Here is a 25,510-nt window from a genome sequence, read left to right as displayed (position 1 = left end):
AAAAGATCGCTATACTTAGGTTCTCTTATCTGCAATTACCATTCAAATTAGATTTTGGGTTTTTTGCTCAAGAAGAGTGTCTTTGGTGTAGTCCTTGTATCTTTAGTTCTTGTCTCTCTGTGCCATCTCTACGGAAACATACTTATTTGCTTATTTTTTGTTTTGATTTTTGTGCCCTCAAACTTCATACAGTGCTTATCTTGGGTTATTACTTCCACATACTGCATTTCTTTAGGATCACATTCTTTCTGAAGCTCAACCAATTTTTTTTGCTGGTTGACCACAGTGATCCCCCAAACTTCTAGGTGTTCACCAGTTGTTATGTTTCTGCTGCTTTTGAAATATGCATTATGCTTATTCAGTACACAGAAAGAAGGTGAGTGTATTTGCTAAATACTCATGGCCCACTAGCTTTTTTCATTTACATAATAGGTTTCCTCCCAAGGTCCTGTGAGATGCTGGGCAAGTCACTTGCTTCCTAGTTGCCTCAGTAATGTTATTCATAAAACAACTATGGATGCTTTCCAAAATTCCTTCTAGTTTTAAATTCAGAATTCTGAATATAGGAAATACTCCCCCACACACTGTTGTTATGTAGATATTTTGGTGGACCAAGACACTGGAGAGACCAATAGTAGATGGGGTTGTGTCTTTGGAAACTAATTTTCAAAATGTTAGGAACCTCTAAGAATCAAGGCTGGTGATCAAGATCAGTTAAAAAAAACCAATGTCACAAAGCACTGAAGTTTAAAACACCTAATGACTGGAATATAAAAGTAAACTTTTTTTTTTATTATTTTTAATACCCAAGCTACTATAATATATTCAGGAATCTTCTTTTTTTGCTATTGAAGTGTTTGCAGATAAAAAGGTCATGTACAGTTGAAGGTGGTGTTATTTTTTGCTGTCGATTTGGCCCTTGACTAATGGTGACCCCATGCACAATGCAGCAAAATGCTACCTGGTCCTGTACCATCCCTATGATCGGTTGCAGAATGGACTGTTGTGATCCAGAGAGTTGTTAGTTGGCAAATTTTTAAAAGTAAATCATCAGGCCTTACTTCCTAGTCCATCTTAGTCTGGAAGCTCTGCTGGAACCTGTTCAGCCTCATAGCAACGTGCAGGTAGCAGTACCAAAATTTCTGGGTTGAATGGTGGCATGAAAATCTCATCAGAATCTTGACAGGAATAAGCTGAGTTCAGAATGCTTATTGTTGGAAAAATCTAAGAGAGAAAAGATGAAGAGTTTTACAGATTTCTTCCAAAACAGAATATACATGAAGTTCCAAGAGCAGAGTGTTCTTGAATATTCATTTTCTTCTTACCAGGTTGACCTCGTTCTGTATCTTCATGTTTTCACCGGTCTCAAATTTTGTTAGGCAGAAACCTATCATATAGTTATTATCCTCTAACAGTGTAGTGAGTCAAAAGGTCTGTAAGGAATAGAGAAAGGAATTAGAGGAATAATAAAGAAAATTTGAAATCTGAGTCTTTCTAGGAGAAAACATTCAGTTTAACAAAATTGATAACTTTATATGAAAATAGCTTTTGAAATAGCGCCTGTGAAAATTAAAAGCTAGAGTTAGATTGGAAGTACTCTTCATCCTTTCAGATGGCTGGAGTTATTCTTAGATAGTTTAATGCTTGATTTTAAATTGTCATTTCATGGATGAATTGCATGCATTTTTAATGAAATTAGCCTTTGGTCTCAAACACCCTGAATATTTGGAATGCTTAAATTGTGGTGGCTTGTTGTTGTTGGCCGCCAGGGGTTTAATTCAATGTTCTGATTCTATGATTAAATGAAAGCACAAATGTGTTTTATTTTTAAATGTAAGATCTCTCCAAGTATTTCTATTTCGATCATCAGAAATTCTATCTGGTTTGGATCTTATCTTTAGAAACTGGAATGAAATATGTTTCTGGTGTATTGAGTAGGATGATTTTCCAGACCCAGGACACTGAGTATTTCCAGTTATGTGTTAGAGTGTAAGGGTGACCACGGCCACAGAATGGGGCCAAGCCCAGGCTTGGTTTAAAGCTGTTAACATTCCTCATTTTACTACCTTTAATGCTGTGTGTCAGGATGCTTGAAGCAAAACTTCTCAAACCCTCAATTTGAAACGTGTATAAGAGATCCATTATCTACCTGGTGGAGTCTCTGGGTGGTGCAAATGGTTAACAGGCTCAGCGGATAACTGAAAGGTTGCAGGTTTGAGTCTACCCAGAGGAGCCTCAGAAGAAAGGCCTGGAGCTCTACTTCTCATAAATCAGCCATTAAAAATCCTAGGGAACACAGATCTACTCTGAGACACATGGGGTTACCATAAGTCAGAGTTGACTTAATGGCAACTGATTGGATCTACCCGGAAGGGTTGTTAGGAGGTTTAAAAGGAATGATATATAGGCAGTCTAACATACACGTATCCAATAAATATTCTTTTGTATTCATTCTTTTAACAAATAATGAGTGCCTACTGCCTGGTGGCATAGTAGTTAAGTGCTACGGCTGCTAACCAAAAGGTTGGTAGTTCGAATTCACCAGCTGCTCCTTGGAAACTCTATGGGGCAGTTCTACTCTGTCCTGTAGGGTTGCTATGAGTTGAAATCGACTCGACGGCAGTGGGCTTTTTTTTCGTCTTGGTTACTGTGTCAAGAAACTTGCTCTTGAAAATAGAGTAGCTAAAGCGAATGGAAGAAATGCAGAAGAAAATGGCTGAACAGAAGATTTCAAAGGGAGGCTAGAGAAGACAATGTAAAGTATTATAATGAAATGTGCAAAGACCTGGAGTTAGAAAACCAAAAGGGAAGAACATGTTCAGCATTTCTCAAGCTGAAAGAACTGAAGAAAAAATTCAAGCTTCCAATTACAATATTGAAGGATTCTACAGGGAAAATATTGAACGATGCAGGAAGCATCAAAAGAAGATGGAAGGAGGAATACATAGAGTCTCTGTACTGAAAAGAATTGGTTGATATTCAGCCATTTCAGGAGGTAGCATATGATCAAGAACCGATGGCACTGAAGGAAGTAGCCCAAGCTGCGCTGAAGGGAATGGCGAAAAACGAGGCTCCAGAAATGAACGGAGTACCAGGGGAGATGCTTCAACAAACAGATGCAGTACTGGAGGAGCTCACTAGCCTATGTCAAGAAATTTGGAAGACAGCTTTCTGGCTAATGGACTGGAAGAGATCCATATTTGTGCCCATTCCAAAGAAAAGTGATCCAAAAAATATGGAAATTATCAGACAATATCATTAATACCACATGCAGGTAAAATTTTGCTGAAGATCATTCAAAAGTGGTTGCAGCAGGACATCAACAGGGAACTGCCAGAAGTTCAAGCCAGATTCAGAAGAGGATGTGGAACAAGGGATGTCATTCCTGATGTCAGATGGATCTTGGCTGAAAGGAAATAACAACAGAAAGGTGTTTACCTGTATTGTTTGTGCAGAGGCATTCGACTGTGTGGATCATAACAAATTATGAATAACACTGCAAAGAATGGGAATTTTGGAACACTTAATTGTGTTCATGTGGAAACTGTACATAGACCAAGAGGCAGTCATTTGAATAGAACAGGGGAACGCTGCATGGTTTAAAGTCAGTAACGATGCGCGCCAGGGTTGTATCCTTTCACCATTCTTATTCAGTCTGTGTGCTGAGCAAATTATTCGAGCAGCTGGACTGTATGAAGGAGAACAGGGCATCAGGATTGGAGGAAGGCTCATTAACTACCTGCGTTATGCAGATGACACAACCTTGGTTGCTGAAAGTGAAGAGGACTTGAAGCACTTACTGATGAAGATCAAAGACTATAGCCTTCAGTATGGATTGCACTTCAACATAAAAAAAAAAACAAACAAAAACCCTTAAAACTGGACCAGTAAACAACATCTTGATAAATGGAGAAAAGATTGAGGTTGTCAAGGATTTCATTTTACTTGGATCCAGAACAGTCATCACCCATGGAAGCAGCAGTCAACAAGTCAAAGGACATATTGCACTGGGCAAATCTGCTGTAAAAGACTTCTTTGAAGTGAACAAGAGCAAGGATGTCAGTTTGAGGACTAAGGTGCGTCTGATCTAAGCCACGGTATTTTCAATTGCTTCGTATGCATTTGAAAGCTGGACAGTGATTAAGGAAGACTGAAGAAGAATTGATGCCTTTGAATTATGGTATTGATGAAGAATATTGAATATACCATGGACTGCCAGAAGAACAAACAAATCTGCCTTGGAAGAAGTACAGCCAGTAGTAGGTACAGCTCTTTAGAAATAAGGATGGTGAGACTTTACCTCACATACTTTAGACATATTATTAGGAGGGACCAGTCCCTGGAGAAGGACATCATGCTTGGTAAAGTAGAGGGTTAGCGAAAAAGAGGAAGACCCTTGATGAGATGGATTGACACAGTGGCTGCAACAGTGGGCTCAAAAGCATACCAATGATCGTGAGGATGGCACAGGGCTGGGCAGTTTTCGTTCTGTTGTGCATAGGGTTGCTCTGAATTAGAATCGACTCGATAGCACCTAACGACAACAACACTGTGTCAAAGAAGGAGCCTTGGTGATGCAATGGGTAAACGCTAGACCATTAACTGAAAGGTTGAAGGTTTGAACCCACTAGCCGCTGCTGTCGGAGCAAGATGTGAAGCCTGCTTCTGTAAAGATTACAGCCTTGGAAACGGTACTGGGCTGTTCTTTTCTGTCCCATAGGGTCACTATGAGTTGGAATTGACTCAGTGGCAATGGAACTGTGTCTAGGGTTTTTCTAGTTTATAGGGATGTATTGTGGGGGGAAAAGACAGATAAGAACTCTGCCCTCAAAGAGCTTACATTCTAGTTCGAGGAGGGAGGTGGGAAACAGGCAAATAAATTGACAAGTGAGTAAAAAAGCATTAAGAATAAGTGCGCTGCAGAGAATGGCAGCACATACTGACATTCATTGTACATCCCTGTGTGGTTGTAGTGGGAACATGAAGATTGAGCTCTAAAAATTCTTTAAGAAGGAGACTTAGTTTTGATAGCTATTGAAGAAACATGAGTACTGTGAGCCAGATTCTTCATACTACAATGAAACCTGTGAGAGCCGGAACTCGACGGGATTGCCTTGCTTTTCTGGGTCTGGCAAGTTTTCCACCTTTGACAGGGTGCGTGCAGTCTGGTTACTTTATATTTCTCATTTTAGTGGAAAATATTTGCATTCGCCTTCTCTGACAAGTTTCAATGTTACGCAGGTTGGCTTTCGCGGTTTCTCCTGTATTAATTTTTACATTCTCAGCGCCTAACATAGCGACTGATACATGTAAGAGAGCAAAGGTTTCTCTCCCTCTTTTTATTGTGGTGAAAAGATACACACCAAAACATTCTCCAGCACAGCAGCTTCCACATTTACAACTCAGTGGTATTATTACATTTTTTGTGTTGTGCTGCCATTATCACTATCTTCATCCAAAACATTCTACCACCATTAACATAAATTTAGTGCCACCCAAATATTCATCCTTTCTCCTCCCTCCCACCCTAGTAACCATTAATAATCTTTTGTTTCTATATTTTACTTATGTAAGATCACATACTGTTTGTCCTTTGAGATACAAGTTTTTGAATAAATTAATAGAATTAACGAATTAGTTAAAAAAAAAGGTTCTAGAATTGGGTATTTGATGGGATAGGTAAATGTTTTAATTAATGTTTGCTTTAAAAACTTCTTTTTATTTTGAAACAAATGTAGATTCCTAAAAGGTTGACAACACACAAACAAACAAAAATAGCACAGGGAGGTCCTATATACCCTTTATCCACTTTCCTCCAGTGGTAACATTTTGTATAACCATAGTACAATATCAAAACCCAGAAACTGACATTGGTACAACCCACAGACTTTATTCACATTTCACCACTTTTACAGCAATTAATGCTTTTTAAGTTGCCAGGAGCAGAGATGCTTCCAAGCTAAGTCATATGAAGAATTTTTTCTTTTAAGGATTTATCAGAGAACTTTCCCGTTAGTCCAGTGCTCAGGCATAAACATGGCAGCCACATGCCTCATGGTTCCTTTTTCTTCATTACAACTAGGAGAACTTGGTTAGTCAGTGTCTCGTAGTTGCGGTTACCAAGTGTGGAATCCGAATAGGTAGGTCATCTTTTCTCGCCAGGCCACACAGGTCGTTGGCCTGCCTGTGGATGGGTTCTCTTTAGAAGATGGGACTTTTTGGCCAGATAGACTGTGACCAAGGGTGTTGGTTTCATTTGGCTCACTTAGTTCAGGTGTGTGGGTATTGAAGGGGGTTTTGTGAAGGAGGTTTGTGTGGGATAGGTGCACCAGGTCAGTAAAATACAGTAACAATTACATGATTTCTGTGTATGAGTTAAGCTGAATGGCTTTGGTGCCCCATGCCACCTCTTCCATTGCTCTCTTCTTACTCTCTTTCCTTCAGCTATACTTTTTATCCAGCTTACCTCAGCTACCACGTGTATTTTAGCTTTGAAGCCAAGACAATGGATTTACCCTTTGCAGTTGGACCTGTGTGGAAAACATGGATAATCCCCTGAGCAATGATGATACTGAGAGAGATGCCTAGATGATTTAGAAATATATTGAGTGCTTTGCTTACAACACTCGTGATTATTTTTTCTTTGGGAAGGCAATGACCATGTTCTTCTACATCTTTTCTCTTAGAAATATGGCTTTCTTCACTTGACTAAGTTTTATAGAGAAGTACCTTTTCCATTTCTGTTCTTCAAAAAGCCATGTTAAAAAAAGATTCTAGCCCAAGAATTTGAGTCTTCCAAAAAAGTAGCTGGTGTTAAATGTGGGTATGTACAAGTGACTGAAACTTGAAACCAAAACTTTATTTGGGAATGAAAAACCCAACCCCAAAACAAAACCCCAGAAACGGGCAAGGTACTCTGATAGTGAAAAGAGTCATTGAACCAGAATAATGTTTACCATCTGATATGTCAGTGTGCATGAAATACAATATGTATAGAAAATATTAAGGAGGTTATTAACTCGAAGACTTACTGTCATCTTGGACCCCTAATAATTTATTTGTATTCAGCTAAAACAATATTTCTCAGCCTCTGTACCACAGACATTTTGGGCTGGGTAATTCTTTGTTGTGAGGGTCTGTCTTGTGCATTGTAAGATACTAAGCAGCATCCTTGGTCTCTACTCGCTAAATGCCAGTATCAAACTCCCCTCATCCCTTGTGACAACCACAGCTATCTTCTGACATTGTCAGATGACTCCCGTGGAGTAAAATTGTCCCCGATTGAGAACCGTTGAGCTAAAGAATCAACAAAGTATATTTTACCCCTTACGTGGGCTGGTTTGCTAACTGTTAGATCTGATTTTTCTAATTATGCTTGCTGCTTTGATTGTAGTTTCCCTTTGGAAAGCAATGATATTCCAAAAAGTTGCTTTGAATCATTTGAATGCGTGTGTCTATCAGTGGACTTAACAGAAAAATCCTCAATATATCCATAAACCAAAAACCAGATCCGTTGCTGTCAAGTCAATTCCAACTTGTCCCTGGGTGGTGCAGTTGGTTTTTGCTCAACTGCTAACCTAAAGGTTGGTGGTTCAAACCCCCCAGCAGCACTGTGGAAGAAAGCCCTGGTGATCTTCCTCCATAAAGATTGTTCTTTTTGGTAGGTGCCATCGAGTTGATTCCACCTGATTGTGACCGCGTGTAATAGAGCAGAACTGTTCCATAGGGTTTTCTTGAGTGTAATGTTTATGGAAGCAGATCACCAGGTCTTTCTCCCACAGAGCCGTCGGGTAGGTTTGAACCATTAACCTTTTAGTTAGCAGTTGAGCGCTTAACTGCACCACTAGGGCTCCTTTCCAAGAAGATTATGTCCAAGAAAACCTGTGGAGCAGTTCTACTCTGTAGCACATGAGGTTGCCATAATATATACCCATACTCGCATTAAAAACATGGGTTATATTTCTTGGCATCTTTGCTACAAAGGGTTACTCCTCCAGGTTACTTTCAAGAGTGGAATGTGTAAGGTGTGATTATAGAGGCTGGGAAGGGTGCTTCCTCATTCAGGAAAGCTGTGGAATGCAGGAAATGGGCAAAGGTGCCAATTAGATTAAGTCATTGGATGTGTCAGTTTCCCTTGTCATCATAATGGCTACTTCACGAAATAAGGCACATCTTTGGCTCCACTCGCCCTGCCAAATGCCATTTTTCATACGTTTATTGGTGGTTAACGTTCTTGTACATATGTGAAATGACTTCTGACTCATTCTCCCCCACACACAGATGTCAGCAGAGCGGCATGGCCTACCCCAGGCCAAGGGTTGTACCCTTCCAGCAGTAATGGGAAGCTGCTGTAACATTTAAACATTGCTACCTTGGCGCAGTGGTTAAGAGCTGAGCTGCTAACCAGAAGGTTGGCAGTTTGAATCTACCAGCCACTCCCAGGAAGCCTTATGGGGCAGTTGTACCCTGTCCTGTAGAATTGCTATGAGTTGGAATCAACCCTACAGCAAGAGACTTCTTTTTACCTAGGTTTTATCATGTTCTTTTCTGAAAACCACCTTCAGGCAATTGGACATATTTATACTATTCCTTTTGTCAGGGGGTCATGGGTCACTGGAGCTTGTGGGTTCTTTCCACAAATAAAACCAAAATGTCAGACCCCAGGGCAGAGCATTGAAGGGAAAGAAGCCCACTTCTGTTTCCTCATTTTTCGTATCCAGGTGGAAATAATATAAAAAATACAAATATAATTGTTATTTTCAATTAAGAGTTGCACTCTTCTAGGTTGTCGGTGTTAGGTGCTGTCAAGTAGATTTTTAACTCCTAGTGACCCCATGTGATAGAGTAGAACTGCTTCATAGGATTTTCTAGGCAATAATCTTAATGGGAACAGATCGCCAGGCCTTTCTCCGAAGAATAGGTGGGTAGGTTTGAACCGCCAACCTTTCATTTAGCAGCCAGGTACTTAGCCACTGCACCCCCAGGGCTCTAGGTAGGAGGCAGGAATAAATTCTGTATGGTTGAAGAGAGAGTACTTAAAGAATGTTAGAATATGGCTTGGATGTATTACATCCATACAGGCAATATATGCCTTCTTGAAAGAGTGGTGGTGCTCAGGGTTGTTCTGTGTTGTGTCAAATATCTCTTAGGGGTAAGCAAAAGACATTTGTTAACCAATTTGGGGTTCGACATGTATAAAACACTGATTAACAGGTGATAATATGGGAAGACATGGAAAAGATTAAAACAACCAGTTAAAGGGTCTAATAAATAGTGTCTGTTTTCTATTCTGAAGTTTTATTGGTAATTTTGTGGATATATTTGAGGTAATCTTCCACCTAGCAAATTTGGGAGTGGCTAGAAACATACCTTTTGATTCACTCATCTTACCTGTTTATTTAGCCAATAAGATCAGCATTCACACTGAGTTGATTCTGGCTGCGTGATCCCCATCTCCAAACGGAAGGTAAATCACTGTATGGGTTAAAGAGAATGGAGAGGGGCAACACTGAGGCCCCCTCCCATAACGTGGGTGTGATACTACTTCTGGCTCAACTCTACTTTAGTTTTCATGTTCTTGATTTCCTCACAGTTGATAAATAACAAAGGGTAGATATTTCTATAAATCACCATGCTCCTTGCATTTTTTGTTCATTTCTCGCCTATCACTGTGTTAAGACAAATTTCATATCCCTTGAATCAAACCTTGGTGTTTCATTAAATTAAAAGATAGACCTTTATTTTTTTTTTCCATTTTCTAATACAGTGAGGGTTAAAGGATACTGATCCCCACTCCCCAGTGCCGTCGAGTCGATTCTGACCCATAGCGACCCTACGTAGACTTGATGAAAATTGCTAAGTTGTGGTCTCAGTCTACACTGAAGAAATGTTTGTATTTCATAGGGAGGGTCAGCCACTGTCAGAAGCTGAGTACATATGCCTCAAACACTAAAATTTAAAGCAGTCTTATTTTACTAGTCTGTCAACGTCATTATTTTCTTTCAAAACAAAACACCAATAACAAAAGCATGGAATATTTTTTTCATACTTCTGAATAAAAGAATAGGGGAATACTGTAGAATTGCTATTATTCTATTGTTATGCTTGTATAAGAAATTACAGTGTAAAATTAACCATTTACTAAAAATAAGGTCACTTTACATATTGAAAATGACATTTTCCATGATTGTACATTCATTTAAATATATATATTGTTTATTTCACTGGAATTCCTGTGGATGACCGTCTGTATTTTGAAATAGTTTGGGGTTATGCAATAAATCAGGTCTGAGGAAATAGACTGAATGTGGTTGTGCATTGGCTGTCTTCAAGATAACAAATATTAGATGTTGAAAATCTGAATGCCTTAACACTTCCATATAAATGGCATATAAGGAAGTCAATGATGGCTGACTTATTTATAAAGTGATTTTAGAAGATTTCCTCAAGAGTTTCCTTGTCTTCCTGCTTCTCTCCTACTCTTAGTCAAAGGTAAACTTCACCTGGAGTGGAAACTTAAAAACTCAGTTGTCAACATTCGTTGATACCCTTAGAATGCTATGGAGCTGTAAATCAGGAAACTCCTGTTTTATACCTAGCCATAATCTTAGTCACTGCATTGGCACAAGCTTAGGAGCACTCCCCTGGAGTTCCAAAATAGACTTGTTTTAAAATCTAAGAGGAACGTTTATATGCCAAGTTTTCAGCCTTGAGGGCAACTTTTTTTTTTTTTTTTAACATTAGTGAATTAGAATTGCTAAAGCAACACTATAATTAACTTGTTTAAAAAATGATTAGTATTTGAGTAGAATTATATCATACATGACTGTTTTATTCAGGTACAAAAACACTTGGAATGTCTTCCTTTAGGTACCTTTTGTTACATAGAAATTGGAAAGGGAAAAAAAGCAAATGATGTAATAAGGAACAGAAGCCAAAGGTACAAAGCTGGTAGGAGGGCACCTGGTCGCTTGACATTTTCTCAGGCCCATGATGTCCCTCTCTTCCTAAAAGTATTTAATGAAGACCTACTGTGTGTTGGATATTGTTCTAGGAGCTGGAGACACAGCAGCAAACAAGGCAGAGAAAGTTCCTCCCCAATGGAGCTGACATTCCATGGGAGGAAAGCACAGTGGATAAATAAATATCATGTCTTATCAAGTGTCAATAATTATAGTGAAGAAAATACTTATCAATAATTATACCAAAAAAATAAGGTGAATAGGTGGAGAGTAATTGAATGTGTGTATGCACTCAAGGACGTTTTATTTTTAGAGTTGACCTTTGATCGGGGACCTGAATGACCTGAAGAGTGAACCCTGTGAGATATAGGGGGTGGGAGAGACTTTTCCAGGCAGAAAGAAAATGGGAGGCTTCAAGGCAGGATCAACCTTGACCAGCAAGGAGGACTGTGGGTCTGCAACTACGTGAAGGGAAGGTGGGCAAGCAAGATTATATAAGGTTCTGTGGGCTTTGGTGAGTAGACTGCATTTTATTAAGTATGATGAGAAGCCATTGGGGGCTTCTGAGAGCAATTTGATTTGTTTTTTCATGATCACAGGTAGCTGTGTGAACAATAAACCAGTTGCTGTCGAGTTGATCACGACTCATGGCGGCCCCACAAGTGTCAGAGCAGAACTGCTGTCCATAAGGTTTTCAATGGCTGTAATCTTATGGAAGTAGATAGCAAGGCCTTTCTTCCCCGATGCCACTGGATGGATTTGAACCATCAACCTTTCAGTTAGTGCCATTTGTGTCACCCAGGGAATGGAAATCTTAAATAAATAAAACCCTTGCCCTAGAGTTGATTCTAAGTCATAGCGGCCCTGTAGGACAGGGTAGAACTGCTCCAGAGAGTTTCCAAGGCTGTAATCTTTACAGAAAGCAGACTGCCACACCTGTCTCCCACAGAGCAGCTGGTGGGTTCGAAACTGCTGGTCTTTCATTGAATAGCTAAGCACTTAACCACTGCGCCACCAGGGCTCCTTTTGAAATCTTAAATAGTGGGGTAAAAATACTCAATTTTAAGGGTCTGAAATGTTTAAATCCATGTAAACTTGGAGAGAGGCTTCTGGCAATATAGCTTAGGTCCTTGTACTTGCCCCATTTTTAATAAAAAGGAAAATAATTAGTCCAAATTGTAGACGATGAAGCAATAAGGTATAGCTAATGTACTGGAGGAAACCCTGGTGGCGTAGTGGTTAAGTGCTACGGCTGCTAACCAAAGGGCCGGCAGTTCAAATCCGCCAGGCGCTCTTTGGAAACTCTATGAGGCAGTTCTACTCTGTCCTATAGGGTCGCTATGAGTCGGGATCGACTCGATGGCACTGGGTTTGGTTTTGGGGTTTAATATACTGGATATAAAAAGTTAGAATTGAAAATTATGTGGATGAGCCCACGTTTCCAAAAGGTATTTATCCAGGGATATTGAAGCCTGTGTTTTAGTTGGAGAAAAATTAATCACGTGAGTCTAGAGTGGTTTTATATTGTCTGGATACTTTAAGAAAATCTTGCATTTTATGCCTTTATCTATGACAACTTAACTGACGTGAACACTTGTTTTTTTTAATTCAGATTCTTATCTAGCCAACTTATTTCTGTTCTAAGTTTGGCCAGTTTTGGGGTCCATTAAACTTGCAGGGCATCTTCCTGTGAACTGTGATGGCAATAGTGGCCTGGGTATTTCAGCTATATATGACCTCAGTGAGCCAATAGGGTAAAATAGACAAAACCATAAGCATCTGTGGCCTGTAACAGGTGAAGTTAGGTAAGTTCTCACCATTTACTGTTAACTTACTATATGTGAGAAGCTGTGCCAATCACATAGCAATTTTCTCAATGAATCCTCACAATAACCCTGTTATCCTCATTTTACAAGCTGAGTATTATTAGTGGCCTTTCAAGTGATACTTTCTATGATAATTAACCACAGCTCTCATCCAGGGTTGAGTTATAGGTGCCTCACTCTCAGGAGGGAAGACATAATACCCAGGAACCTGTTTTTGAGGAGGAGTGGTAGCTGTAGCAGAACGATGGCTCCACAAAGGTATTTACATCCTAACCCCTGGAATTTGTGAATGTTAATTTACATGGCAAGGGGGCACTAAGGTTGCAGATGGAAGTAAAGTTGCTAATTAGCTGACCTTGAGTTGGGGAGGAAATCCTTGGGCAGTGTGAAAAGTTTGTGCTCAACTGCTAACCCAAAGGTTGGTGGTTTGAACCCACCCAGTGGTGCCATGGAAGAAAGGTCTGGCAATCAGCTACCGTAAGATTACAGCCAAGAAAACCCTGGAACAGTTTTATTCAGTAACACATGAACATTGCCACGAGTCTCTATGGACTCAATGTAGGTGGCTGTCTTTTTTTTTTTTTTTTGGTGAGTTGGGGAGAGCAGCCTGGATGAACCCAATGTGATCACAAGGATCTTTGTGAGTGGAAGAGGAAGACAGAAGAGAGAGAACTGGAGAGATGGCAGTGTGAGAAAGACTCAACCTGACGTTGCTGGCTTTGAAGATGGAGAAATGAGGTCATAACCAAGGACCATGAGAAGCTTCTAGGAGATGGAAAAGGCAGGGAAACGGATTCTTTGCTAGAGTCGCCAGAAGGAACACAGACCTCCTGACACCTTCATTTTAGCTCAGTGAGACCTATTTTGGATGTCCGACCTCCAGTACCATAAGATAATAAACTCTATTGTTTTAAGCCACTACGTTTGTGGTAATTTATTAGAGTGGCAATAGGAAACTAATATGGTGGTTAAGAGTGTGGACTGCAGAATAGACCTGCTGAGTTTGACTCTCAGCTCCTCATCTTATTGCGTGACCTTGAGCAAGTCACAAAGAACAGCTTCAATTTCCTCAGGTGTAAAATGAGAGCAATAATGGGTCTTACTTCACAAGGCTTTTTGGTAAGAATTGAATGAGGTAATTGATGTGAAGGGCTTCAGGACGCTGCCTGGTATATAGTAAGAACTCTATAAATGCTAACCTGGGAAAGTTAGTGGTTTCCTGGACGGTGAGTTGAGGTGACATGGGAACTGGAAAATGTCACGTGAGGGCCAAGGGAGATTGAGGAAACAAGGGCTATTTAAAGAGATTTGAGGTTGGCGGGACTTGTGAAGTATGAGGAGCAGGAGAGCTAAGTACCTAAGGTATATATGTGTATATATTTGTTAAATATGCTCATTGCTCATTTTAGACCATTAGGACACATTTCCCTTAAGCAATTATTTATTTCACTTTGGAACATAGATAATTTGAGGAGAGAACTTCTTAATTATCTCTTTTCAGCACTTTTTGTTTTTTTTAAAGAGTAGAGTTTTAGAATTATTTTTGATGTGAAGTCTCGTTTGATGAATAATGTGCAAGGCTGTAGGTTAATTTATGTTCCAGTTTGAAAAAGCTTCTTACTGCTTCTGAGTAGTTAATTAATTGTAACCCGAGTTGATTAAGAATTTCAGTAACTAGCCTTTTACCAGAGCACACAGTCCTCGGTCCCTTGGCTTCAGCTGCCCTAACTTGGCCAACTCTCAGCTCTGCGTCACTTGGTCTGGTTTTTGCTTCTGCTCTGCCAAGCAGTGCTGGCCAAAAATCAAATCACCAAGCTGCTGGTGTCATTACAGCATACCATTCCCTGGGCCTCAGCGTCTCCTGGCAATTCCTTTTAAGCATTCTAGTTGGTTCCTATTCCTGTTCACACATGTGACAAAACTTTACTGCTCGCCTCATTCTCAGTTCTTCTCCTCATTTTGCTCTCAGCGAATGACTGAGCCTTTGTAGAGAAAAAGGACCCAAGCTGCTTATTTTCCTCCCAGATGACTATGGAGGCTGGATCTCTATAATGTTTGTGTGTTTGCCTACATGTTATAGCCATAAAATGTAGGTGCGATACCTCACAGATGATATTAATAGCTAAACCATAACATAACCATAACATACAGGTCAAATTCTCAAAATTAAAAAAAAAAAAAATGCCAATGGATGAAAACTGAATCTTGCTTTCTTGGTGGAAAATGTATAATTAAACTGCAAATTCATATATATTTTAGTCACCCTGCTGCTTGGGGGTTGCTTTAAAATAATTTTAAGTGATCGCAGTAAATAGATCACAAGAACAGAATTCAGATACTTTTGGTGACAGTTGTGATGGTGAGCTCTATAATCCCTGGGTCATTTGTGTGCACACTAGAGAGAAACACTAGTTTATCTGACACTTAATTGTAGCAGAGGAGGCAGGGATATCAAAAATAGAAAACGAATTGAGGTGGACAGTCTCTTGGCCTCAGGATAAATTCGTCTGCACCGTCACGTGCTCAGGTCAGAGGGATTGGGTAGTTGTCTTTTGAAAAACTGGAAAATCTTCTTTAAACTAGGCACAGACCCAGGCCAAAATGAACGTGGGTAGAGTAGTTGGCTGATGGAGAGCATTTCCAGATGATGTCATTCTGGGCGCTCACAGGCCCCTGCCCTGAGCATGGTTTCACCTATTTTTCAGATAAAATTTTGATCTTATTCAGGCTTTTAAAATACATTCCTTTATTAAAGAACTCATTTTTATTTAAAACTGCTCTTGACCCTATATACTCGGGAAAGTTCTGCAGAAGTGAGTCTAACTGGCTTGACCTTATGAGTAGACCGTTCCATCCATATTTGTTACAGTACAGTTCTACAAGGCAAAGTATTCTCTCTGTGGGCTGGAAGTCACCACACTTGAAATTTTATCATTCAATTTTTTTTTTTTTTTAATGAGTCCTCCAAGTAAAAATACAAGTCACTTTGGGAGGGGTAAGATCCTAGGGTGGTGTAACAGAGACTTAAATGGTGATTTAGACAGTTACATAATAACACAATGATTCAGTGTGTAAGAGAAAAACCTGGCGAGTAATAGCATTTATGCAAATTAGACTATATATGTATATATGTGTATATATAGCAGTAGTTTTTAGATGTCACATATATATATTAAGCACGTTAGAAAAGGCATCTTATAACGGAGAGGAATAGAAGTGAGTGGGCAAGTGGGATGAAGAAGGAAGTGGTAAAATAATAAAATGAAAGAGGCCTTAAGTTGATTGATAAGAACTTGCTAAAAAAAATGAATAATTAATCAAACTCTGGCACCTGATGTTCTCCCCAACCACTTCACTGAAAAAAAGAGCAAGCAAACTTGCTGAAAGGACATGGGAATATGTTATTGGATAAGTGCTTTTGGAAGGAGGGTGGGATGAAGGGCAGCAGGAGAGGAGCTTTTACCAGAGACCTTTGTTACCTTTGTGTCTCTTGTCAGAATATTCATGTTGGCCTCATACTGTCCTCTTCATTATTTCCTCAAGATTTATCCTGTTACTTCTCAATCCTCTCAGAGTGTATGCTCACAAGGGGCAGTCTCCTTGACTGTCAGGTTCTTTGGATGCTTTTCATTCTTGCCTCATTGGAGCTCTTTGTGACAGCTCACCCTCTTTTCTTCTTGACATCTATCTTTAATTCCATAATGCTGTTCTCTTCTTCTTTGCCTCCTATTTGTCTAGATGCTCATTTTTTTCCTTTCTTGACTCCTTTCTCTAACTGTTCCTTAGATATTGATGTTTGATTATAAATCCTTCTTTCTCTTTGCTTTTCCACATCTTTAATTTCAGTTCTTATCCATGTGTACTTGGCTTCCTCAACCTTACTTTAAGATCAAATATTTCCCATGGCTCCAAACCCAAGTTACTGTTTTCTGATCATCTTAGGGTAGACATCTGACACTCAGCCTCTCCAGAACAGTTTTATCTTTGTACTCCAGAATAATGACTATTCCGTATTCTTTTTTTCTAAAAGTGTTGTAGCCAGCCTCCAAAATGGTTCCCAGTGATTCCCTTGCACATAGAACTTCTATCCAATTAACTGAGTGATTTAGGTAAGGAGGTTTCCAGGGTAGCGTGTTGAGGCTTCGCTTTGTTTCTTTTTGCTGATTATAGTAAAATGTCAGGGGAGAGAGGGAATAAATGATGGACTATTAAGTGTGAAGGACCCAGGACTTGATGATTTTGGAAGTTATCAGCCTCTTTAGTCGGTCAGTAAATGATGCTAAAATTAAAAAAAAAAAAAAAAAAAAAAACTTTCGGCAAAGATCAGATTCAGGGCACAGAAATGAAAATAAGAGTGGAAAGATGAAACTGAAGGCACGGCTGTGGAAATCCCTTCAGACCCTAACAGATCCAAGTTTCAGTCAAGCAGTAGGACTTCTAAGAATCTTAGGAGTGCCCCTCAGTCACCTCAGCAGAAGCCCAAGGTAAAAAAAAAAAAAAAGGCTAATCTTGAAGAGATTTGTGAGTGTGGCTTTTGTCTAATGGGTTGAACCCTAATTTAATAGAAGAGCCACAGTATTTTTGAGAGAATTGAATTTGCAGAAACATTACCAGCTTGGACTGGAAAAAAAAAACAGAGAATTACAAAATTAAGAGACCTTGAAGCAGACTGAGAAGACGACACAGCTGCAACCACGGGCTACTTTTCATAGAAAGGCAAAGGTGAATCTTGGGGTGGAACCAAGGGTTTAGAGAGTGAAGCCAAAATCCATGAAAGAGTATTTCCAGGCCCAGCATCCTAATCAAGGAACTGCCATTCTGTGCCCTGTAGGATTTCAGAATTGCTTTAAGCCCTGGTGCCTCTCAGTTCCCCACACTGTGAATTGGAGTGTCTGTAGTTATCCTCCGCCTGTCCTGCCATTGTATGCTGGGTGTATGTGGGGCAGATAGTGTGTGCCTTTATTTCATAGACCTTTAAATTAAGAGTCCCTGGGTGGTGTAAACACTCAACTGCTAGCAAGAGGTTGGTCATTTGCGTCCACCCAGATCCTGGCTATCTGCTTCCAGAAAATCAACCATTGAAAACCCTATGGAGTAGAGTTCTACTCTGATATACATAGGGTCACCATGAGTTGGAATCAACTTGACAACTGGTTTTTACTGGTTTAAAATTGAGAGAAACTGTACTCAAGAGGGAAGCCCTAGTGGCACAGTGGTTAAGTGCTTGACTGCTAACTGGAAAGCTGGTAGTTCTAACCCATCAGCCACTCTGCGGGAAAAAGATGGCAGTCTACTTCCATAAAGATTACAGCCGTGGAAACCCTATGGGGCAGTCCTACTCTGTCCTATAGGGTCGCTGTGAGTTGGAGTTGACAACAGTGGGTTTGGTTTTGGGTTGGTAGGGTTTTAGCGTATTTTGTATGTGAGAGGGACAGGAGTCATTGGGGACCAAAGACTGGACTGTGGTAGCCAGTCTCCAAGATGGTCCCCAGTTATTCTTCTTGGTATTTACACTCTATAGATATTGAATAAATGATGGAGTGAACATAAAAGCTAGGACATAAAAGTCATTGCAACTTCCCACTTACTCTCTCTAGCATCACTTACTTTGGGAGAAGCCAGTTGCTACTATATATGAGGACACTCAAGCAGCCCTGTGGAAAGATCCATGTGTTGAAAAACTGAGGTTTCCTGCCAACAACCAGCCCCGATCTGCCGGTGCTATGAGTGAGCCACCTTGGAAGTGAATCCTTCAAATCCCAGTCCCCAGTAAAGCCTTCAGATCACTGCAGTCCTGGCTGACATCTTGACTACAGTCTCACGGGTGATGCTCAACCCAGAACCATCTAGCTAAACCGTTCTCTAATTCCTGACTCTCAGAAACTGAGATATAAATGTCTATTGTTTTAAGCTGCTAAGATTTGGAATACTTTGTTAGGCAGCAACAGATAACTAGTGCAGGTACCATGGTGACTAATATAAACCTGGCAATCTTTGTAGATTATTGTGGTTTCTTCATCCTACCTTATCCTACTTTACTTGCTAGCAAATTCTGTTGTTCCTGATTCCTTAATCTATTCTGCCCTCTTCCCCTCCACTTCACACCATTTATGACTGCCTTATAATTGATTCAGTCGCATCATATGCATGTGAAAGCTGGACAATGAATAAGGAAGACCGAAGAAGAATTGATGCCTTTGAATTGTGGTGTTGGCGAAGAATATTGAATGTACCATGGACTGCCAAAAGAATGAAAAAACCTGTCTTGGAAGAAATGCAGCCAGAATGCTCCTTAGAAGCAAGGATGGCGAGACTGCATCTTACATACTTTGGACATGTCTGGAGGGATGAGTCCCTGGAAAAGGACATCATGCTTGGCAGAGTACAGGGACAGTGGAAAAGAGGAAGACCCTCAACAAGGTGGATTGACACAGTGGCTGCAACAATGAGCTGAAGCATAACAACAATTGTAAGGTTGGCTCAGGACCGGGCACTGTTTTGTTCTGTAGTGCATACGGTTGCTATGAGTCGGAACCGACTCAACGGCACCTAACAACAACAACAACATAACTGATTCAAGGCTAAGGTTCAGAACTCACGAACCGAACTCACTGCTGTCGAGTTGATTATCGACTCATAACGACGCTATAGGACAAAGTAGCACTACCCCATAGAGTTTCCAAGGAATGCCTGGTGGATTTGAACTGCCAAACTTTTGGTTAGCAGCCGTAGCTCTTAACCACTATGCCACCAGGGTTTCCAAAGTGCAGAAGAGTTCAAAAAATATGAAAATCCTCAACCATTCTGCTGTTTGCTATTTATATGGTGTTGTCCTTATTAATTCATAGGCGTAGAAGAATTTTTAACTAAAGGAAGTATTAGAGATCATCAAAGATCATCTTTTTTTAGGTCCGTGTTTGAGAATCTGCTTTTTGGTTCCTCAAAGTGTGGGGATTGCAGATGTTTAGAGCAGACTTTTGATGTGAAGTATTTTATGTAATGGGCTATCAGGGTGCTAACTCGAGGGCTGGGCTTCCCTCCTCTGTGGAGACAAGCATTTGCCCTTGGTAATGGCTTACAGATCCACAAACTACTCATTTTCCAGATGAGGAGAATGGGGCCAGAAAGGTCGACGACTTTTTCCACAGCCACAAAATTGATGAGTAGCAGAGCCAACCTGGAGTCCTCGCTACTAGGCTGGTTAGATTAGATTTGTTTCAGCTTGTCCGTTTTTATTTTTATTTACGTTGATCACTTTAAGTGAAAATGATTACATGAGATGAGGCCTTACATGCATCCTTTTTAATATATTGAGCCGGGTGTGGCTTCTTAATGTTTCAACAGACATGAAAATTTTATAATTTTGTATCTCCCCTTAGGCAACTCTCTGCCTAGGTCCTTTGAAATATAAAAGAAAAAATAAATTACCAGTGGGCTCAATTCCGGAAAGCATATGTTAGGCTACAATTCTGATCTCAGTCCAACTTGTTCTTGCTGCAAGGGTCATGCGTGACTTTGTTTATAAAGAATTTCTGTTTTAAACTTGAACATACCTAAATTATTGAAGTGATATTCTGCTTTTTGGTTAAATATAAAGGCTTTATTTGAAACTAGAATTTAATCATATTAATTGTATCTAATTTTTAATGTTTTTTTTTTCCTTGAACTTTGTCTCCAATTAAGTGTAGCCACTTAATTTCAAGTGGTTTATTTCTAAATACCTGAATAGTTTTGAGGTGGGGGTAGTTTTATCTGTCCTCATCAATCTGTGTGTATTTGTCAACCAGATGAATGCTATTAAGTTTTTATAATATTTGTGGACAATTATTTTGGCTGTTAATAAGTTTATTTTCAGTTTAACTTTATTTTAATAATATTTGGGACATTCAGAACCAAGTTGAATTGGTGGGAAGAATACTAATGGTTTATTTTTCTTACGTTGTTAAAAGACTTGCTTCCTATAAGATTTGCAGTAGTGGTTCTTGTCTGTTCAAAAGGCCAGTTTTAAAATCATTAGTTTGATATTTACAGTTAGTACAGGTTTTGGAGGAAACCCTGGTGGTGTAATAGTTAAGTACCATGGCTGCTAACCAAGAGGTCAGAAGTTCGAATCTGCCAGGTGCTCCTTGGAAGCTCTATGGGGCAGTTCTACTCTGTCCTATAGAGTCGCTATGAGTCGGAATTGACCTCACCGCAGTGGGTTTTGGTGGGTGTAGGTTCTGGAAATTACCATATTTTTACACAAATAACGCACACCTTCTATGTTTGTTTGCGATTTATTTATCTGAAAATATGGTATGTGAACTGAACAATAAAATTGTCACTCTTTTGCTCCTCCTGGAATTTTGCCCATAAAATATTTCCCTTTTTTCCCCACATAAAGTCAGATCCACACCCCTCATTGAGCTATTCGACTTTTGACTTTTGAATCCCTTTAATCTTTGACCTGTTCTTGTTTAAATGAATCATGGATTTCAGCCTATAGCCATGTAGTGCACATTGCTTTTTAGTGATGATAAAAACATACCAGTTGTCGTCGAGTTGACTCTGACTCATGGTGACGCCAAGTATGTCAGAGTAGAACTGTGCTGTATAGTGTTTTCAATGGCTGGTTTTTCAGAAGTAGATTGGCAGGCCTTTCTTCTGAGTAGCCTATGGGTAGACTTGAACCTCTAACCTTTTAGTTAGCAGCTGAGAATATTAACCGTTTGCACCAGTCAAGGACTTCTTTTACTGAGAGTACACTAGAATAATCCCTCACCTCTACAACTGGTTTTTTGTTTTTGTTTTTAATGTCCCTTAGTTTCCTAGCAATCAGTGTTGTTTTTCTCTTGCCACACATTCACTTGCCATTTCCCTAAAGCACCTCACTCTCCAAGAATCCAAGCAATTGAATTTAGATTCTTTTATCTTTCCTAACCATTCTTTTTCTAACCATTCCCTTCCTCCTTGCTGTGCCACCCTGACTCTTTCTTCCCATGGGGATGAGCTTCTCAGCTCGGGAAAACTGTAGCTGCCTTTCTCTAAGTGGCAGGTTGTCTCTGGGGTGTTGATGCCAACTGTTAGGGAGGGACATGAGGTTTCAGGGAGGCTGACGCCACACAAGTCATGGTGCCAGCGTGTGTAAGTGGACGGACATGTGCTGGCATGCCAGGAGGTCATTCCCTCGCCTGAAAACCCTAACAAAGTAGAGATAAAGAGCCTGCGCGGGATCATCAGAAGCTCAAACCCTTAAAGCATTTTTTTTTTAAAGTAGTAAAGATAGAAGACTACACTAATTCTGCTAAGCAAATGCGTTCTCTGAATTGCAGCTAACTGAAAAATAGAATATATTGCAGTCAGTGCCATGCAGCCATTTACAGTAGTGAAAAGCATTGATTTGTGAATGGAGGATTTTGGTTTTGAAATAAGATGTAAGGGCAGTGTTGGGGGTGCAGGGATAGGTTTTCATTTTTTGGACGCAGTTCCTGAGGCAGGTGCAGGGACTGAGTAATGTACCACACCTAAACTATGCGATTTAGCCAATGAAAACTGGCTTCCCCTTGGTCTTTATAGTATGGTTTCCCTGTCTGTCAAGAGCCGGCTCAGCAACCAAACCCCGATTCCAGGTGTGGTATTCCACCATCGTTTTATAATTTGTAATCATAGAAACAGAATGTTCCTCCTCTTATTTCTTCCCTGCCAACAGTTTCTGGGTGGGTGAATGTCAGTAGCTGGAGTTATTTTTAAAGAGGAGAGGTGAGGCTTGTCGTGCAAAGCTGGAAAGAGGGCGTTTGTTTGCAGAGCAGAGCTGACATCAAAGTGTAGATTACTGCTCAGTGGCTAGGCACTTGTCCTATAACAGGTAATGTTTAACGTGCCAGTCACAAAGATCACAGAAACAGTGTATGTCCAGGCATAAGCTATCACTACCGTTTATGCTCTGGAAGACCGAACGTCTGTACTTGCTCGTGTATTTTTTTTTTTAGATATACATATATGTCGTCCTGGCTGCCTTCTTTTTTGCTGCTTGTAATTGGACTTTGAAGCTTGGAAATTATATCATAAAGATTTGTAACCTTAGTCTGAGAGAGAGCTCGGCTAAGCAATCACTTTCCACCTCTTTTCACAGGATAATATAAACGTTTTTTTGAAAGCTTGTGAACAGATTGGATTGAAAGAAGCCCAGCTTTTCCATCCTGGGGATCTACAGGATTTATCAAGTCGAGTCACTGTCAAGTAAGTTTCACCTGTCTGTTGTATGTTTTTAAAACTCTAGGCTCCTAGCTTAAGTGAAAAGAATTGCTGAGAGTTCATGATTACTGAAAAACAGTTTCCCCCGTCTCTTCTCATTCCAAAATAGACTATTTTTTAAAAAAAGCATAGGGCTGTGAATGTGAAGCTGTCTGTAATCGTTAACATGTCATGGTGTTATTCTGTATCTCTAGACTAACTGAAAAGGAAGTCTGTATTTTAATTCCTATTCGACATGGTAGTGTTGAGTGACTACTGGTGAAGATACTCATTTTACTTAGAAAGCGAATTTAGATATCATAGCTTATAGAATGTAAAAATTATTCCAAAATAGTTTTTCATGTATTTGGAATTAAGACATAATTGCTAACATAAAAATTGAAGTAGAACGATGGTACAAGATACTTTCTTAATGTTTGGAAGACTACAGTGCGGGATCACCATGTAATGCCAACAGCCTTGTCAGTTGTGAATAGTTTTTAAAAATGAGCTGTTTCTCACTATTTAATATTATAAACAAGAAAGTGAAAGTGCGTAAATACATGCGCAGGTGTACCGTTGGGTTTTGATGGAAGATGGCGTTCATCTGTGAGTATACAGTTTCAGGAAATCTGGTTTTAAGCTCTGGTGAGATTTTTTTTTTCCCCTATAAATCTAATTTGCTTGCAGGGAATTAGTACTAAACTTACAAGAGAAATGTGACAGGAAAATGATTTGATTTTGTAATAATGACTGACCTCCTTATCATCCTGGCTCTTAAACCTAATGTGCCCAGCCCATTAGCATTTTTCCGGAAAAGAAAGTAAATGCTTTATTCTATCTTTAGAAATATGGAAAATCAAAAAATTAGTTTATACCAGTTTAAAGATTTAATTTATGTGATCAATATGCCTGCATTACAGCTCCAATGGTTATTACAAAGTTGACTGTAATCTTAAATATGGCCTTTTTTTTTTTCCCCCTATAAAAGACTAGCCCTCTGTATAAGTATCTTTGACAGGACACAGTGACTTCTGGTACTAAAAACTAAAAACCCTGATAGAATTAATCTTTTAAAATTCTAACATTGTATGTTTTTAAGTGGACAAACTGTTGAACCTACATGCTTCTAGTTCTGTCGAACAGGCCTTTCTGAACTCCACAGCGGTGATAATGTGCCATAGCAGGGATGAGTCTGCCTCCTTTTCTGATTAACTGAGAATCACTTGAGCCATCTTAAGCTCCATTGCCAAAAGGGAACTGTTTAATTTCCCAGGACGCAAGGTCAAGTTTAATATCCACGGAACACGAATATTTGGATGAATTTGTTCTATGTATTCTAATCAAAATAATTCGTAAGACCTATCTGATGGGCAAGGAAAGTTTTGACTTTAATATAACCTACTTTTTGTTAAGCTGTCACTATGAACCAAGAGTAAAAGTGCTTTCCCTCTAAAATCATAATTGGCTTGGAGACTCTGTAGCCTATGTTTGCGTAGATATGTTTGCGTAGACATGTTGGCCGGCTCTGAATTGCAAAAGTGTTATGTACAAAGCTCTCCTGCAGCCGGTTTCATGAGATGCTGTGCCTAAAGTGTTAAAGAAGCATCTCAGCACCCAGGCTCAGCCCTCAGTGAAATTAAATCACTTACATACTGAAACCGGAAGGTCACGTACTTACAGCTGTAGTGAGAAGTATGCAGAACAACTTGTTTCAGTGGAAACCACAAGTCCATGAGAGCAAGGTGTGCCTAAGTGGTACTAGAGAAAATGCCTGCATGAGAACCTTGACTCTGCAAAAGAACACTTCCCCTGACAATTCTTGTTTTTTGGACCAAAGAGCAAAGAGGTTGACCCTGGGTCTGCCACAGTGGAAGTGTGGGAGCCTCCCAGTTATGAGCCATGAGGAAGCTAACAAATGGCTAATTTAAAAAGTACTGGCCCCAGCTCTTATGCCCAGAAATAGCATTTTTATAAATGGAAACAGGTCCAGAAGAGAGCAAATAATTGCTTAGCAAATAGTAATGCATTACTTAGTTTTTAGATTTTGCTCTTACATAATGTGGCGAGTCTTGTAGGTCAAAAACCTTGTCCTATCATAATTGTAGATGAAAGGACTTGGTGTGGGTTAGACCAGTGGTTCTCATCAGGGGTGATTTTGACCCCCACAAGGATGAGGGACATTGGACAATGTTTGCAGACACTTTTGTTTATCACAGCTGGGGAGACATTGCTGCTGGCATCAAGTGGGTAGAGGTCACAGATGCTGCTAAACATCTTTCAATGCGTAGGACAGCCTCCCACAACAAAGACTTTTTCGGCCCCAAATATCAGTAGTGTCAACGGTGAGAAACCCTGGCTCAGACTGAGAATTCCTTACGTATTCTTTACCATCAAGATGTGGAAATGAAGGATACTGACTGACCTTGACACTACTACTAAAATATAAGATTTTAAACTTTTTATTAACTCACAGACAATAATTTATACATTTCCGTGTTAGTATGTTAA

At 39.8% G+C, this 25,510-nt stretch overlaps 1 protein-coding gene across 7 annotated transcripts in view; it reads left to right on the top strand.

Annotated features, from left to right (window-relative positions):
- Nucleotides 1–25,510, top strand: part of LMO7 (LIM domain 7) — a 281,227-nt gene that overhangs the window by 137,888 nt on the left and 117,829 nt on the right. For all 7 annotated transcript variants that reach the window (XM_064270029.1, XM_064270027.1, XM_064270028.1 and 4 more), the window contains exon 4: nucleotides 22,899–23,005. In XM_064270029.1, the coding sequence (XP_064126099.1) occupies nucleotides 22,899–23,005 (107 nt within the window). The remainder of the gene's footprint in view (nucleotides 1–22,898; nucleotides 23,006–25,510) is intronic.

This window comes from Loxodonta africana, chromosome 17, assembly GCF_030014295.1.
Source record: "Loxodonta africana isolate mLoxAfr1 chromosome 17, mLoxAfr1.hap2, whole genome shotgun sequence".
Lineage (NCBI taxonomy): Eukaryota > Metazoa > Chordata > Mammalia > Proboscidea > Elephantidae > Loxodonta > Loxodonta africana.
The sequence above is the reverse complement of the archived record's forward strand: the minus strand, read 5'-3'. Positions and strand labels throughout refer to the sequence as shown.